General features: G+C 41.8%; 1 protein-coding gene across 4 annotated transcripts in view; it reads right to left on the minus strand.

Annotated features, from left to right (window-relative positions):
• bach2b (BTB and CNC homology 1, basic leucine zipper transcription factor 2b) overlaps positions 1 to 17777 on the minus strand; it is a 103255-nt gene that overhangs the window by 28365 nt on the left and 57113 nt on the right. For 2 of the 4 annotated variants that reach the window (XM_027152223.2, XM_047818704.1), the window contains exon 2: positions 18 to 272. In XM_027152223.2, the coding sequence (XP_027008024.2) occupies positions 18 to 260 (243 nt within the window). In that variant the 5' untranslated portion in view covers positions 261 to 272. Of the gene's footprint in view, positions 1 to 17; positions 273 to 2057; positions 2195 to 13488; positions 15304 to 17777 lie in introns of those variants that run through there. The other 2 variants (XM_027152232.2, XM_027152242.2) reach the window with 2 other exon arrangements.

Genomic DNA, 17777 nt, shown 5'->3' on the forward strand with positions numbered 1-17777 from the left:
CACGTGTGTGTTTGTACCTCATCGGGCATGGTGAAGATGAGCTCGTTGTCACCGTGTGCCACCAGACCCTGCAGGAAGTATCCGCTGCAGGCCGCCAGCACGGCGCGGTGGGCGCGGAACTGCTTGCCCTCCACCTGCACTGTGACATCGCAGAGCAGACCGCGCTCGCGCTGCTCGTTCAGACCCAGCAGGAGGTTGGAGCAGTGCACCGTCGACTCATACACGTACATCGGGCCCTCCGGCTGCTCATCCACGGACATACCGCACACACCCTGAGAGAGACAGACACGACATGACCGTTTTTATCTGATTGTTTTTTAATGCTTTAATATTCCAAATGTACATTAATCAGAGTCATGTAAATGTAGATCATATACATTTAACAGTTAAATAAGGGAGGCAGAAAAGGAAAGACAGACTAAGAAAGAGAGAGAGAGAGAGATAGAGTTAATGTGTGTGTCTGTGTGAGAAAAAGAGATGTCAGCTTACTGTAACAACACTCTCTCTCTCTCTCTCTCTCACACACACACACACACACACACACACACACACAAACACTCTCTCTCTTTCTCTCTCTCTCTCTCTCTCTCACACACACACACACACACACACACACACACAAACACACACACAAACACTCTCTCTCTTTCTCTCTCTCTCTCTCTCTCTCTCTCTCACACACACACACACACACACACACACACACACTCACACACACACACACACACACACACACACACACACACACACACACACACACACACACACACACACACACACACACACACACACACACACACCCATGCACACACACACACACACACACACACACACACACACACACACACACACACACACACACACACACACCACTATATCCTCCTCTCCGCTCTCACACACACACACACACACACACACACACACACACACCCATGCACACACACACACACCTTTGTTATAATTTCGGTAAAGCATCAGCTGCTCACCACTTTAACCACACTGTAGTAAACACTCACTATATGACTACACAGTGTTTAGAAGAAAAAAAAACACTTCTTGTGTATAAATCAGGACTCAGCAAAAGGGTTAAGGACGTGACGCTGTGTTTACTGTTTATACCATGAGCAGCCATGTTGATTGGACTCCAGCTGCTGAAGAGACCAGGCAGGCGGAAGTGACTGGTAAAGGTTTTATTTTCCTACTCGGAGGTCGGAGACGTTATAGTGTAGTTACGAGATTTAATCAAATTCAGAATGAAGTGCTAATGAAAGAAGTTCCATTTCATTGTGATGACGTACATCCTGTCTCCTGTGAGCTAGAAACTGAGCTGAACACACACACACACACACACACACACACACACACACAGGAACACACACACAGGAACACACACACACACACAGGAACACACACATACACATATACACAGGCACACACACACACACACATACACACATACAGCCACACACACACACACACATGCACACACACACACAGGCACACACACACACAGGCACACACACACAGGAACACACATACACAGGCACACACACACACACACACATACATGCACACACACATACAGGCACATACACACACACAAGCACACCAGCACACCATACACACACACACACACACACACACACACACACACACACACACACACACACACACACACACACACACACACACACACACACACACACACACACACACACACACACACAAACAGGCACAATGTTAAGTATCTTTGTTCTACCTATTTTATTATAATCCTCTCACAGCTTAATTATTATCCTGTTATCAAACTACCACAAGTCAAACAAGTCGAACAGTCAGCTGTACATGCCTAGCGGAAAGAAGTGCACCACACAGAGAGGAAATCAAACACGCACACACACACAAACACACACAGGTGTATAAGTATGCACAATGTATCTCACAAAGCACTGAGATAACAACAATGCTTTTCTACTTTCCATGTAAGCATGCAACACACTCACACACACACAAACACACGCTCAGGATCACACATCTACAAGCATGTATACACATACCTTCACACCTTACTTCAGAACACACACACACATGTTAATGAAATGTGCAGCTCTTCAGCAGTAAGCATGAGATTACACAACGCTCATCACTCCTCACACTCGCTTGTCAAAGAGAGCAGCTTCACTGCAGAACTCTCATGTGTATTTTTTCTTTTTCCTTTACTGGTAATGTGTGTGTGAGTTCGCGTGCGTGTGTGTGTGTGTGTGTGTGTGTGTGTGTGTGTGTGAAAGAGAGAGAGAGAGAGAGAGAGAGAGAGAGAGAGAGAGAGAGAGAGAGAGAGAGAGAGAGTGTGCCTGCTGAATTGAGCTGTTTGGCTTTTCTCTGTTAGCAGTCACACTGCTGGTCTCTGTAAACACATACACACACAAACACAGAGAGCGAGAGAGAGATAGAGAGAGAGAGAGAGAGAGAGAGAGAGAGAGAGAGAGAGAGAGAGAGGGAGGGAGGGAGAGAGAGAAAGAGAGAGAGAGAGAGAGAGAGAGAGAGAGAGAGAGAGAGAGAGAGAGAGAGAGAGAGAGATGTAGTTTGTTGTGAGTGAAAGGAAAGCTGAGAAAGGTGGGATGGGAGAAGAAGGAACAAGAGAAAGTTCAGAGATAGAAAGTTGTGAGAAATGGAAGTGAAAATAAGATAGAGAGTGCCAAAAAAGATGGAGTGATGAAAGAGGAAAAGAGAAGTAGAGTTAGTAAAGAGAGGGATAACCAAGAGGAAAAAAGACAATGTCCAAAAAGACATATGCGAGTGAGAATAAAATGGAAAGGAACGAGCTGAACTGAGTCGGAAGGGGAGAGAAGGATAGAAAACTATAGAGAAGGGTAGAGAAAGAAAGAGAAGAAGAGAGAAGGATAGAGAAAGAAGAGAAAGAGAGAGAGAGGGATAGAGAGAAGTGGAGAGAAGGAGAGATGCCATGAGCAAAAGAAATGTCAAAAAATAAAGTAAAAGAAAACAGAAAAGAGGTGCGAAAACAAAAGTGAGAGTGAGGGAGAGGTGGAACCTGAACTAAAAAGATATGTACACAGGATAGAGAGAGAGAGAGAGAGAGAGAGAGAGACAGACATGACAAAGCAGATTTAAATTTCTTTTCAGTTTCGATTCGCAATGTCACATGGATGTGGCTAAACTGGGCGTGGCTAATCTGGGTATAGCTAATCTGGGTATGGTTACTATGGGCATAGATCATTTGGTATGGCTAATCTGGGTACGGCTAATCTGGGTACGGCTAATCTGGGTACGGCTAATCTGGGTACGGCTAATCAGCTGCACTAAATATTGGAGAAAGTTCCAGAAAGTCTGTGAGCCATTTAGGCAGTGTGTGAGTCATCGATGAAGGTGTCTCGCCTACAACAGTTAGCTGAGACGAGCTCGTCTCGGGCAGGTCAGAGGGTCACGATGCCCAGCACCATCACGCCATCAGGGCTGTGAGCTAATGGAAACTCCACCGGTGCAGGGATGGAACATGAGGCCCACGAACCAGTGACTCCTTTCGCATCGAGTCAAACCCAAAACCACAGGGGTGAGAGCTCACAAACTGCAGTATGTGTGTGTGTGTGTGTGTGCGTGTGTGCGTGTGTGTGTGTGTGTAAGGTGCAGTATTGTGGTTAAAAAAAAAAAAAAAAAAAAAAAAAAAAAAAAAAATAGGACAAACACAAGCAGAAAGCTTGCGGCGTGTCTGTTTGTAGCTGACTGTGTTTCTAGACAAACACGCCGAGAAGCTGAGAGATAAGAAGCGTCGCATGTTTCTGCTGACTAACACGCATCACACTTTCAGCTGCCATCCATCATCATGCGCAGGCTCCTCCTCACTAACCCGGGTTTCCGAGGAAACGATGACATGTACGATATAAGATCACGATCCTGATCAGTGATACAGTTTAAACGAGGTTTTCTTAATAAACAAACAAATAAATAAATAAATAAAAATTGGGATGTTTTTAATTATTCTTAGTCAGACAAAATTTCTATTTATTTATTTATTTATTAAGAAAACCTTGTTTAAACTGTTTTTTTTTTTTAATTATTCTTAGTCAGACAAAATTTCTATTTATTTATTTATTTATTAAGAAAACCTCGTTTAAACTGTTTTTTTTTTTTAATTATTCTTAGTCAGACAAAATTTCTATTTATTTATTTATTTATTTATGTGACAGAATTCCAACAAAACTGCATTTATTTTCCTTTTTTAAAAGATTTTTTTAATTAAATAATTTTAATTTAATTTTAAATTTTTAAAAATTTAAATTTTTAATTTTTAAACACACCGTGTCGGAAACGATGACGCTGACTGGTGAGATTCCGCTCTATTCCCCGGATCCGTATTAAACACCTACAGTATCTGTAAATACCGAAGTACAGATGAAGCGTTTTCTAGATGATCCGAAGCAAATGACAAGAGTGACGTGAAAAGAAAGAGGGAACGAGTGCAAGAGAGAAAAGTCACCGTCACCGTGTGAAGAAGAGAGAGTGTAAGGAAAGGACGAAGAGCAGGGAAAAGGAAGAGAGAAAGAAAAGCGATGAAGAATGAGCGGATTAAGAGAAAGACGGCAAAAGCGGATGAAAACCTGGCTAGCGGTGTAAGGGGAATAAAGACTGTGCTGCGTGTCGTAGAGAACAATCCAGTAAGTCCACTTCCTGTTGCTTTGACACTTTTCCAGAACACAGAACAGAACACACGTATGATGGATATCGACTCTTCGACTGTTTATTAAGGTTTGAAAAATAAATCCTATCAGCAAAGACGTCAGACTCCAAGCTCTGGCATTAAAGGGTCGGTCTGTTTTCTTTAACAGATTGCAGTTTGTGGATGTTGAAGAATGAAGGACAGAGTGGTTAAGTTTCCACAAACAGGAAACACTAACTGTGATAGATGATCATAAGCACAGCTACCTGTACTTCATGTGATTGTGAGCTTTTTACGGCACTTTTTTACGCCATGGGTCTGATCTCAGTTATGGCGATGATGACAGCTTTGAAGAATTCCTTGTTTTCGCCTCATCGCTCCAATTATTGTTTTTCCCGTCGTGTTTCTTTCCCCTTTTGCTTTTCTCCCTGTGTTGTTTAAGACGCATAATGACCCGTCTTCCAAGAATAATGTTTCCAGATGTGGTTGCAAGCTTCGTCTGAACCCAAACGCAGTGTTTCGGCTCTGGAATGCGCTTTCCGTGCCGGAGCATTTCCGAGGAACGCGAGGACAACGCACTCACACACACGCTCGCCACAAATGACTGGTTTGGGGTTTGCTGTTCTGATCAGAAGTGCTGAGTGTCGCAAACATGTCTTTCTCGCCTCCTCCTCCTCCTCCTCCTCCTCCTCCTCCTCCTCTCTCATCACGCTGATTCCAAAGGGAGCATCTTTCCTTCCTGGCTGCCCGGAGCAACTCACTGCGGCGCTCTGCTTGTCTCGCTCCCAGGGACGCAGCACTACGACACTACTCTCGCTGCTAAGTAAAGAGGTCTAAGTGTGTGTAGTGTGCAGCTCTGTTTTTTTTTGTTTTTTTTTTAATGCTAATTAGTGATAGAGTGGATTTTACAGTCTACAGATAGTAATAGTCTTTAAACATCTCCACAAAGAGGAGGAGTGGAGAAGTAGACATAGAATAGACTTCTTCTATTAATAAACACTAGGCATATTATTAAGAAATGTTCATTATAATAAATAAACTCATATGTATGTTCAGATTACGTGAATAATTTTCTAGGATTTTTTTAATAAATAAATCTTATATTGTATTATTAATATTAATAAAGGAAAGAAAACAAATATTATATATGTATCTTTATTTTTTTTTTAATTGAATAAAATATAAATGTACGCATAACTACGATGTAATTACACTATATTAAATGCGGTTTTTAATTTTATTCAAACGAATGTATGTCATTTATGAACCCCTGATGTCTACTGATACTGACCACGGTGATGACGGTCATCGTTACTGCAATCATGATTCGATACAAATTTACCATGAAAACTGACATTTTTATCAGATTTGCGACAAGTTTTTCTAACAGTGGATGTGATGCGGACAGTAAAATCGTTTGAGAAGGTGCCGTTCGGCAGTGCGGTATTTATGTGTAAGTGTGTAATTGTGTGTGAGAGAGAGTGTGTATGAAAGTGTGTATAAGACTGTGTTTGAAGGCTGAAGATGCTGAACTTAAATCCGAATCCCCCTCTCTTCTATTTGGGGCTTAAATCCCTTCTGATGAGCAGAACTGGCACCCGTAAGAAGCGTGTCGTCTCCTGAGAAGCAAATGTGTGTGTGTGTGTGATGTCGATGTGCTTCGTGATGCAGTTCCTCCCCCCAACCTTAAACGGGCCATGTGTGTGACTGAGCAGAGTGATGCTGACAGAACAAAGCAGCAAGCGCTCGCGCACAGCCCATGTGACCGACATCAAACGCATGTGCCATCACTTTTCACTCGATTCCCAACCCCCCATCAGGGGTGCCATGACAACAGCCTCCTTGGATAAGTCTCTGTGAGCACTTGAGTGCAGCCCTCCTGCAGTGTGCAGTGATGTGATCCTGCTTACACACATCACCGTGCGTCCTGCAGCTCTCCTGCCTCTGAAGCGTCTTTAATGGCTCATCACGTTGTGTTACACTCACACACAAGGGCTAAAATGCTCACTCACTAATGGTAGCCTTTTAGCTGTCGTGCCTCAGTGTGCAATTGTAATGCACGTTTATGCGACTCCATGCACGTCTCCGTTAGTTTACACAGTACGTCCTGTTAAAGCGAATGGCCCTGAAAGCTTTCTAATCATGATATCTCATACACGATCAGATTTTATTGCATCAGAACGCAGAGTGTATATATATAAAAAAAAAGCTAGATCTATAACATCGGGTAATGTTATTTAGAGCACTGCAGTGTTTACTGTCGGGACACAACGTCTGTCTTGGATTTCGCCTCACATCCCATTTCTAAACTGGTTTGTTTTACTAAAGCAATGCCATAACCAGACAGATTCATGTCAAATAAATGACGACTTTTTTTTTCTTTCTTCCGACGGCTTGTACAAATATATGATGTGTACTGTAAATAAATTATAGTCTCTCTAAAGTGTTCATTTTAAAAGTACATTTGGTATTTCTTTCTGTTTTTAATTTTCGGTCCATAATCTATGTCTAATTTATTTCAAAAGGGTTACAGAAATAAAATCTATCAGTAGGGAGGCAGGGATTGTGATTTTTCATGGTTAGGGGATCAGCGAAGGATTTACTTCATGTCACAGGCATTTTATTGGTGTAATAAGAAAGGATGGACTTCAGCCAGCAGAAAAAAAATGCACTGAGCGTTTCTTTCTTTCTTTCTTTCTTTCTTTCTTTCTTTCTTTCTTTCTTTCTTTCTTTCTTTCTTTCTTTCCCTTTACACTTTTGATGCAATACTATACTTATGCACATATGACCTGCTATAACGTTATCTATTGTTGAACATATACAGACATATTTATCCGCACTTGATCCTTTGCACATTTTTTTTTAACTATTTGGTCTGTCTGTCTGTCTGTCTGTCTGTCTGTCTGTCTGTCTGTCTGTCCTGGTCTTTGTATCATCTTCTGTAGTCTTGTGTTAGTCAGACACACTCAGACCAATGACTCTATGAATATGGTTAAAAGCTATGAATCTATGAAAACAGTACACACAATTCTCTCTAAGAAATATAATGCTAGTCCTGTGTCCTTGCTTAAAAATAAATAAATAAATAAATAAATAAATAAATAAATAAATAAAATCATGTTTTTTTTGTTAAAAAAAAAAAAGAGATGATTTCCATTCATTCATTTTCTACCGCTTATCAGAACTTCTCGGGTCACAGGGAGCCTGTGCCGATCTGGACCGGGGGAGGAAACCGGAGTACCCGGAGGAAACCCCTGAGGCACTGGGAGAACATGCAAACTCCACAGACACAAGGCGGAGGCGGGAATCGAACCCCCAACCCTGGAGGTGTGAGGCGAACGTGCTAACCACTAAGCCACCGTACCCCTCCGATTTCCATCCAGTACTGTTCAAATTATAAACATATCTGAATATCTGTCAGATTAGCTTACTGTCACTTGTTTATACCATTTATGAGGAAAAGAAATCGTCTCAGGTTAGCGCATATTAGTTAGCTTAGCTAGCTTAACCAGCTGGCTTGGAGTCAATATTATAAATATCCTCTCATCTTAACTCTAGTACTGATTTTAAATCCTGAGAAAAATCTTGTCAGGTTAGCGCTCCAGTTAGCATTAACAGAAATTATAAACATATCTGAACAGGACACATTGCAATCCTGTCAGGTTAGCATTAGCAAAGATTACAAAGATGTACGGGATTTGACAGATGCGACTTATATTTAATCTCATTTTTATACAACTGACAACTGAAGGTTAAGGGCCTCGCTCAGGGGTCCAACACCTTGACCACACGACTACCACATCCCGTAGAAAGATATCTGACCAGGACACAGAAATCCTCTCAGGTTAGCTCATGGCCAGCTGGCTAGTAGGTAGCATTAGTGATTACAAATGTTTATAAATATGACCAAAAAAAAAAAAATCCTCAGAAGGAATTCCTGTCAGGCTAGTTAGCTAGCTCAAACTTTCATGGATATCAGAAAAAACCTCTCTCAGTATTTCTGTCACTCAGCTCTGTTAGCTCAGGTTCGTTCGCTAAGTAGCGCGAGCGTCTTGATGTTTAACAGACAAAGAGCTAAATCTTAAAAACAACAGAGAATGTTTGAAGGACACAGAGCTAGAGTTAAATCCTGAAACTATACTCTTAATTACAACGTCTGTGGAGAGTCGCTGCTCGGTTTTTCTGCCTTGTTTATTCAAAATGTGCCGTTACACAGTCAAATAACGGCATTACAAAAAAAAAAAGATCCCGACTAGTAATTAGACGTTTGATGAAGACGTGAATGTTTTTTTTTTTTTTTTTTTCGGTCAGAAAGTCATAATTATGGTAATTCTGACAACATGCGAACCCACTAGTGCTACAAAGGGAGCAACATTATAGAGTTAGGGTATCATTTTTAAACGTGTGAGCCGTGAAAATGCGTTCTAACATCACGGGAAGGTTGTGAGCTGGAAAGCTACTGTACAGAGTTGTTGAGTACAGGCTTCTAGCAGAGGAATAAATGAGAAAAGAGTATTATTTTATAAATAGACGACAAACCAACCTAAAAGGAATTAATCAAGCCTCATTAAATACAGAACGCTGAAACTCACAGTATATATACATATATATATATATATATATATATATATATATATATATATATATATATATATATATATATATATATATATATATGAACATATTTATATATAAGATTTCTTTCACTTTACGGGAAACGTCTTCACATGTCGCGTCTGTATGAAATCCGGCGCTTCTCACTAAGGTGTGTGTCATATTATTCAGAAAACCGTGGACAAAATATGGACATGAGATCACCATTTTCAGTGCTTTTATTACTGTCTGTCTTTCAGGCAAATAATATCCCAGGAAAAAAAATTAGGACCACAAAGATTTCGAGCTTCCTGTCAAGATATCTTTAATTACACTCCAAATGAGTAATGAGGGGTTTTTTTTTCCTCATCTCATTACTTACTAAAGGTGACACCGGGTCCATTTATTGCTACTTAAATTAGACTAATAATTGTAATGAGCACGGGAGAGCTCGAGAGGAGTTCCACTACAAGGCAGGACCGTATGAAGATGCATCGATATGTTTTATTTTTCATCGCAGATCGCAAAGTAGCTGATCGGCTCTTAATATTTTGTGTAAAATGTTAAAACCGATTCATTTTTTTTTTCTCTTACAGTTTTGCTGGCTGTTTAGTAGCACTGTGATACATGTTGATTATCATAGAAATGCCTTTAACTATCATGATATATATATATTTTTTTAAACATCAAGGCAATAAAGTTTCTGGAAACCTTTACAGCTAACCAGGTCTTTGCCAGGATAAATCGTGAGACGTGTTACAGGGTGTGATGAATCGGAGGAAACGATGCTCATCACTAATTACAGCTGCAATATTCACTTCAGCGAGAAGGAAGAATCTTTCCATTGTTTTGCTTTCTTATGCAGCTTCTCCACCCACACGCCAAACCGGTGCTCTCGTTTGCTTAAAGGTCAGAAGAGATTACAAGGTCATTGACAAGAAAATGGAAATTTTGTATTTAAAAAAAAAAAAAAAAAGCTTTGACAGTTCTTCCCTGCAGATGTTTTTTTTTTTTTCCTCTAAGCTTTTTCTGTCAATACATCGATCAAATCCACTGAAAGACTAATCAAGGCTTCATTAAACTGGCCAGGCTCTATGACATTAGATTAGAGCATTCATAAACATTAAATCATTAAAGCCCTGCTGAGGCAGCGTGACGGCAGGCCGAGCGGCGGTGCTGACTCAAGCGAGCGAGGGAGAATATTATTCACCTTAATGGCCACATTTTTTTCTGCAGTGCTGATGTCAATGTACAGCTGCTGTTGTTTCAGAATCAGTCAGTGTGCCAAGTGCAGTGATTTCTGCTTACAGGGGTTCAGACCCGGATCAGAAAAAACGACGGCGAGCCGACGGTGGCTTCGGTAAGTGTGTGTGTGAAGGCAAGCACAGTGTTTTGCAGGAAGTGATGAACTGGTATCTGGTTTTCTGATTTTGTGGGTCAGAAAGAGATTTCATTTTCATCTAGAAGAGAGAGAGAGAGAGAGAGAGAGAGAGAGAGAGACAGACAGACAGACACAGCGACAGACAGACAGATAGATAGACAGATAAACTGATAGACATCCTGTCTTAATAAACAGACCAGAAGGGAGCTCAGACAGACAGAAAGACAGACGTTACCGTGTTGACTGTGTGCATGTTTTTTTCTAAAACGTTCGATTTCTCACTTTACTATTTTCTAAACAAAAAGGAAGCAAGATGAAGAAATAAAGTGGTAGTACAAAAAAAAAAAAAGAAGAAGAAGAAGAAGAAGAAGAAGAAGAAGAAGGAACTCATTTGATTGAATTTCTTATTTCACATTTCCCCGGGACTTTCCACTTTGGCCATAGACACAGAAGATGATGTCAGTGTTTAGGGGATCTAACATGAAGCTTGGTGATTTCCTGACTCTGTAGCATCTTTTTACAGAGCTCGTGCGCGTGTTCTTCGGCATCTCAGCTGATCACGTCATGGTGTGGATCAACAGGTGATGTATATCGCTAACTTGCTTCTTCCTGTGTGCTGAATGCGCAACCAGCTGAGCGTGCACGCCAATCCAAAAGTGCTTATCGGCTCAAACCCCAGGGTGTATCTACGACAGTAGACCACAAGTGCGTAAGTGGGATCTCTGATCAAAGACTCTACCGTTTGACCTTATTATGAGATGAGTAGGTAATGTCAAAATCTTCCTGTGAAAATGAGTGTAGGCTATGATAAGGCAGTATAATACTGAGCTCGGTACAACTTCTTATCAGATGTATGTTAACTCAGTGCAGGCCTCTTGTCAGAGATGGTAAATATGCAGCACTTGGCTATTTTTAGTGCAGGAGATGATGATGAGTTCTTGGGAAATAGCTTCACAAGCCATGGTGGGTTTAGTGGTCAATTGTCTGCACTGTTGACTGCAGGTTTGTGATATTTAAAAGAGTTACCAGAGAAACAGCTCCTGAGCTCTTAAATGAGACAAGAAGTTATAATAAAAGTATCATTTACTCTAGAAGAAGTCGTGAAATCAGACTCAAATCAATCATCGGGTGAATAAAGCGTTTTTAGTTTTGCTTTTGACCGAGTGTAAATTTTAATCCTGTCAGACTAAGCAAAGAACAAGGAGCCGGTTAAAGCCTTTGCTCTTGAACCAGGCTTTAGCTCGAAATAAACCCGCGCTCCTTCCTGGGGTGAAAATCAATCAGATCGTCTGCCTGCACCTCTGTGATTGGGATGAGCAGGCACCATTTCTCCCGAGACTATAAAATATTCATCAGTAAAGGTTCGTTTGCCACTGGTTGCCTGAGCGGGCCATACTGAAGCTACATAATTACAAGAAGGGTCTGAAATGTCCTTCGTATCTCGGCTCTCCTTACACTTTACTGTGAAATTACAGGCCGGGCAAAGAAACTGGATGCAACAGGGAAAGATAAATGAGATAAATACTGGTCTGAGTGTGTCTGATTAACACAAGTCTACAGAAGATGATACAAAGACAAGTCCCAGGTCAGACAGATAGATAGATGGATAGATGGATAGATAGTTAGATAGATAGATTCATACATGCAGGCAGACAGTTGGAATGACAGACAGAGTGGGAGATTTATAAATGGACGATCTGTGTACGGACGGACGGACAGACAGACAGTCAGATAGATAGATAGATAGATAGATAGATAGATAGATAGATAGATAGATAGATAGATAGATAGATAGATAGATAGATTATCGGACGGACAGACGGTCAGATAGATAGATAGATAGATAGATAGATAGATAGATAGATAGATAGATAGATAGATAGATAGATAGATAGATAGATAGACAGACAGACAGACGGACGGACGGTCAGATAGATAGATAGATAGATAGATAGATAGATAGATAGATAGATAGATAGATAGATAGATAGATAGATAGATAGATAGATAGATGCAGACAGACAGACAGACGGAATGACAGACAGAGTGGGAGATTTATAGATGGACGATCTGTGTATCCGTTCATTCATGAGACACAGACAGACTGATATACAGACAGATAGATAAACAGACAGATAAAGAGATATCTTTAACTTTATATGATATCATTACTATGACCTTTTTGTTTGATTGTGTCATGTCACAAAAAAAAAAAACCCCAACCACAAAAAATGTCCACTGCAACACCTTTGAATGTGTGACTGCTACCAAATATGTGCTCATCTTCTCTACATGAAACACATCATCTCTAAACACACGCTTGGGATTTGTCACAAGGGAAAGGCCTCGGCGCCTGTGCTTCGTCTCGGACGCACACATCGCACGAGCGTGCACGTACTATTTAAATACATCAGCGTCAATGACGTGGAGAATAAAACACCCAGAGATCTAATAAACATTCATTTGTTTGCAAGGTTATAAAATATATATATATATGCATTATTAAAGGTAACACCAATATATAGTATGGCTGTAAAACCGAGGAACTGTATGATATTCTGACTGGATGAAAACTTTTTGCCTGAATATGATGAAATTTGCTGAAAGTTGCACATTCATAACTTTTTTTACGGAACACGGTATTACGCAAAAAAAAAAAAAAGAGAAAGAAAAAAAAAAGTTTCTAGATCGCAGTCAACAACGCATCAGCGGCGTCTTCAAAATACACACGCGCGCGCATCGCAGAATGCACGGCTGCTTCCTTTGTTAGCTTCATAACCACACAGACAGACAGACAGACAGACAGACAGACAGACAGACAGACAGACAGATGTGCAGTTACCTCAGAAAGTTACACATGCACTCCGGTTAAAACACTGGCTTCTGAGAAAGCTGAGACATTCCAGATGTAAGTGACAACAAAAAGTCCATGCTGCCCCCTTAATCAAACCGAGCGGCAGAGTGCACACTAAAGCTCCTCCAGAGAATGATGAAAAGCCTGCTGGTGTCACTGTGTGTGTTGTGTTTGTGTCGTGCGGGTGTGTGTGTGTGTGTGTGTGTGTGTGTGTGTGTGTGTGTGTGTGTGTGTGTGTGTGTGTGTGGTGGGGAGGAAAGCAAGCTGGCCTGAGGAAGGTTAAAATCAGCTTTGGGTGAATCATGACTTCCCACATTTGTAGGTCAGAAAGCGGCATGATTCATATGCTGGTTTTACATGGTAACAGACAGAACATGTGACATATACACACACACACACACACACACACACACACACACACACACACACACACACACACACACACACACACACAAACATACCACATATACTCATCACCGAAGCTATCTTTCGAACACAAACTGTAGTGTATTAATCAGGTACTTGGTGCAATAACGCACAAAAACAAAATAGCATCGTTGCCTCCTCACAGCTTCCACGCTAGCTCATGTTTCTGTGTGTAGAGATTCAAACTGGTTTCTGGAAGCTACATCAGTGTCCTTCCTCTGTCTTCAAATTATCCTTGGACTCTAAATTTGCCCTTAGTGTGTGAACGAGTGTGTGAATAGTCTCCTGTAGTAGACCGGCATCCCATCCAGGGTGTATTGCTTCTGTATCGGCTCCGGATCCACATCCGGATCCGTCTCGGGTGTTACAGAGAACCCTGACTCTACCTACTGTAGATTGGATTTAATTTGCTTGGAAAGTGCATTATTCTGGTTAGACTTGTACTGAAAACTGTGTATGAGGCAGAAATACACACTGGACAGGACAGAGGTTCAACCCAAGCACACACACACATACACGTTCACATCCAGGGGGTATTTAGATCAAACGATCCACCTCCTGGGATGTGAGGAGAAAAGCGCTGGAGCTGGAGCGAACTGTGAGGAAAACGCAGTAGTGACCGTGGAGCTGTGAGGAGGGATCGCTACCCGGTTCACCATCATGCTGCTCGGTACCAAATAAAAAAATTCATCGTCAATTTTCGTTTTCGTACATTCCCAAAGTGGGTTGTTTTTCACTAAACGGATTTTGTGGAATTTTCGTCTTTGTCTTCGTAGATGATCCGAAGCTTGGTGGTTGTCAATCGCTAAGGATCTGTAAAGCTCATGGAGACATTGATGGATTTTGGGATTTATAAACAGACTTAGATTGACTCGCCTGAGAGAGAGAGAGACACAATCTTAGTCGAGTCTCTTGTGTCTGGAGACACACACACACACACACACACACACACACACACACACACACACACACACACACACACACACAGGCTGGAATTTTTATCCACCAGACACTCATTCTAAGACCACACAGGCCATAAATATCAGTGTTTTAAGTACACGACCCATCAGTCACCGCACTGATTGATTGACTGCTTGAATGGCAGATTTATTCAAATTGTAGGCGCCGTCCAAATCCGAAGCGCCGCCAACAGAAGTGGACTACGACGGAAAAACGCATTCTTCTCACGCTTCGGATCAAAAAATGCTGCGGTTGCTTTTAAAAATGGCCTAAAGGCTGAGCATTTAGGAAGCAGTCTAATCAGGTCTTCAAAACCAACAGCAATCAACAACGCTAATCCTCACCTTGAGCAGATTTTGTTGTCTCCTGACACACCTGCACACACACATACACACACAGGCACACACACAGACAGACAGACAGAGAGACACACACACACACACACACACAGACAGACAGACAGAGAGACACACACACACACAGACAGACAGACAGACAGACAGACACACAGACAGACACATAGACAGAGAGACACCCACACACACACACACACACACACACACACACACACACACACACACACACACACACACACAGACACACACACAGACAGACACATAGACAGACACACACAGACAGAGAGACACACACAGAGACAGACAGACACACACACAGACAGACAGACACACACAGCCAGAGAGACACACACATAGACAGACAGACACACAGTCAGATAGATACACACAGACAGACAGACACACACAGACAGACACACACACAGACAGACAGACAGACACAGACACACAGACACACACAGACAGACACACACACAGACAGACAGACAGACACAGACACACAGACACACACAGACAGACACACAGACAGACACACACACACACACACACACACACAGACAGACACACACACAGACAGACTGACACACAGACACACACAGACACACACACACAGACAGACACAGACACACAGACAGACACACACAGAAAGACACACACACCCAGACTGACACACACACACAACTCCCATATCCACACACAAGACAAACACACAAACACACATGTACACACATGAACACACACACCCGACCAGAGATGTGCATTTGTGCACACACATGCGCGCACACACACACACACACACACACACACACACACACACACACACACACACACACACACACACACACACACACACACACACACACAGGATACCACCAGCATAAAACATACATCAGCAACGTTTTCTCTTTCATGAAACGTTCAAACTCAAGGACTCGGCTAGGACAAAGAGACGAGCAGTGATTGAACTGTCTGAGGCGTGCACTTGCACTTGCACTTGCACTTGCACTTGCACGACAGTTGTGTGCAATTTAAACACGGCACATTTCAGGCATGCAGGAACTGTAAAGTTTTTGCATGAAAAAGTAATTACATTTTCCTTCATATACAACACAAACCTCAAACCCCAGCACAGGAAACAGAGACTGATGGAAAATCTCCCCATAGGAAAGAAGTGACACATAAAACCGCCTACTATTGCACTCCCACACCTTTGTGTGTGTGTGGTGTGTGTGCGTGTGTGTGCGTGTGTGTGTGTGTGAGAGTGTGTGAGACAGCATGACTATGTGCAGTAGAACAAATTAATATGAAAGAATATTAAAAATTGTTTTCTTAGCTGCAGACCAGACAGTAACCATAAGGATATAACTAATCACTAGCCAGGATAAAACGAAAAAAGACGTGCGCCATGATGTCGTCCGTTTCTTGAAATCTGATTGGACGTGTAGATTCAAAGGTATGGTTTCTATGGCAACAACTGATTCGCAAGAAAAGCGACACATGTATAGACTTAGCAGCTTAAACTCAATGCTGTAACGTACACGTGCCGCGTCAGGACGCCGCACAAATCCACGGATCATCAAGTAGCCAATGATTTGTCATCGCGTCCGATGGTGGAATCGGGGGCCACGCCTTAATGAGCGCTCGCTTATAAAGTGTACACGCTGTCTGTTTGTCGCGAGCTCGATGCACCTCCGTTTAAAGTTGATGAGTGAAATATCGAAGATTCTTCATGGCTGCAAAGCCAGCGCTAGCGATGTAGCGTCTAGTTCTGTTTTTGTTTATCTTTGTTTATTATGTCTGAAGATGTCTGTGTTATCTGATACCGAGAAGCTCCAGGCGAGACGAGTGACAAATGAAAATATGATGCATTCAAAGCGAGATCTCACGTTTTTCAGAAGCCAGGACCATCAAAAATAAGAACCGGGTGAAAAGAATGGAGGTGAAAATAAATCAGACCGGAGCAATTAGCATTAAGGCTGCTATTCAAGAGATTTTCTAATCTAGCATGACTAGCATTTCTAGAAGCATTAATAACATAGGAATGAATCCTTTTAATAACCTCGTCCTGACGTTCCTTCGTTCATTCTTTCGTCGCTAAGCTTCCCTTGGACTAAAGCTAAAGTTTGTGTAAACCGCAGGTCTTAGTCCAACAAGGCTACAGCGTGTTGTGACAGAAGCCTGAGATCCTGAGATCGCTGCTAATGCCCTGCCTCTAATAAATTCGCTACAAGCGTGCCAACAGGATTAACACCGACTCGTCACACCCTGAACACATCGCTCAGGTCAGATGCTCCTGTTAGACCAGGAATTTGGATGGCTTGTGTATTAAACTTGATCAAAGAGCAGTGTTCTCACATAAATACTTCTACTCCTGCACTTTAACCTGATACGTTTTCTTGTTCTTAGAGATTAGAGATAGATTCTAACTCAAACCAGTGTGTCTGTAATCGTCGTTTTTTTTCCTGACGCGCTCAGTCGTTTTCTACATTTGATGCGTCTTGCACATGATTGGCTGACTGGGTGATTCACACCCAC

The sequence above is a fragment of the Tachysurus fulvidraco genome, chromosome 9 (assembly GCF_022655615.1).
Source record: "Tachysurus fulvidraco isolate hzauxx_2018 chromosome 9, HZAU_PFXX_2.0, whole genome shotgun sequence".
In the NCBI taxonomy this organism is placed as follows: domain Eukaryota; kingdom Metazoa; phylum Chordata; class Actinopteri; order Siluriformes; family Bagridae; genus Tachysurus; species Tachysurus fulvidraco.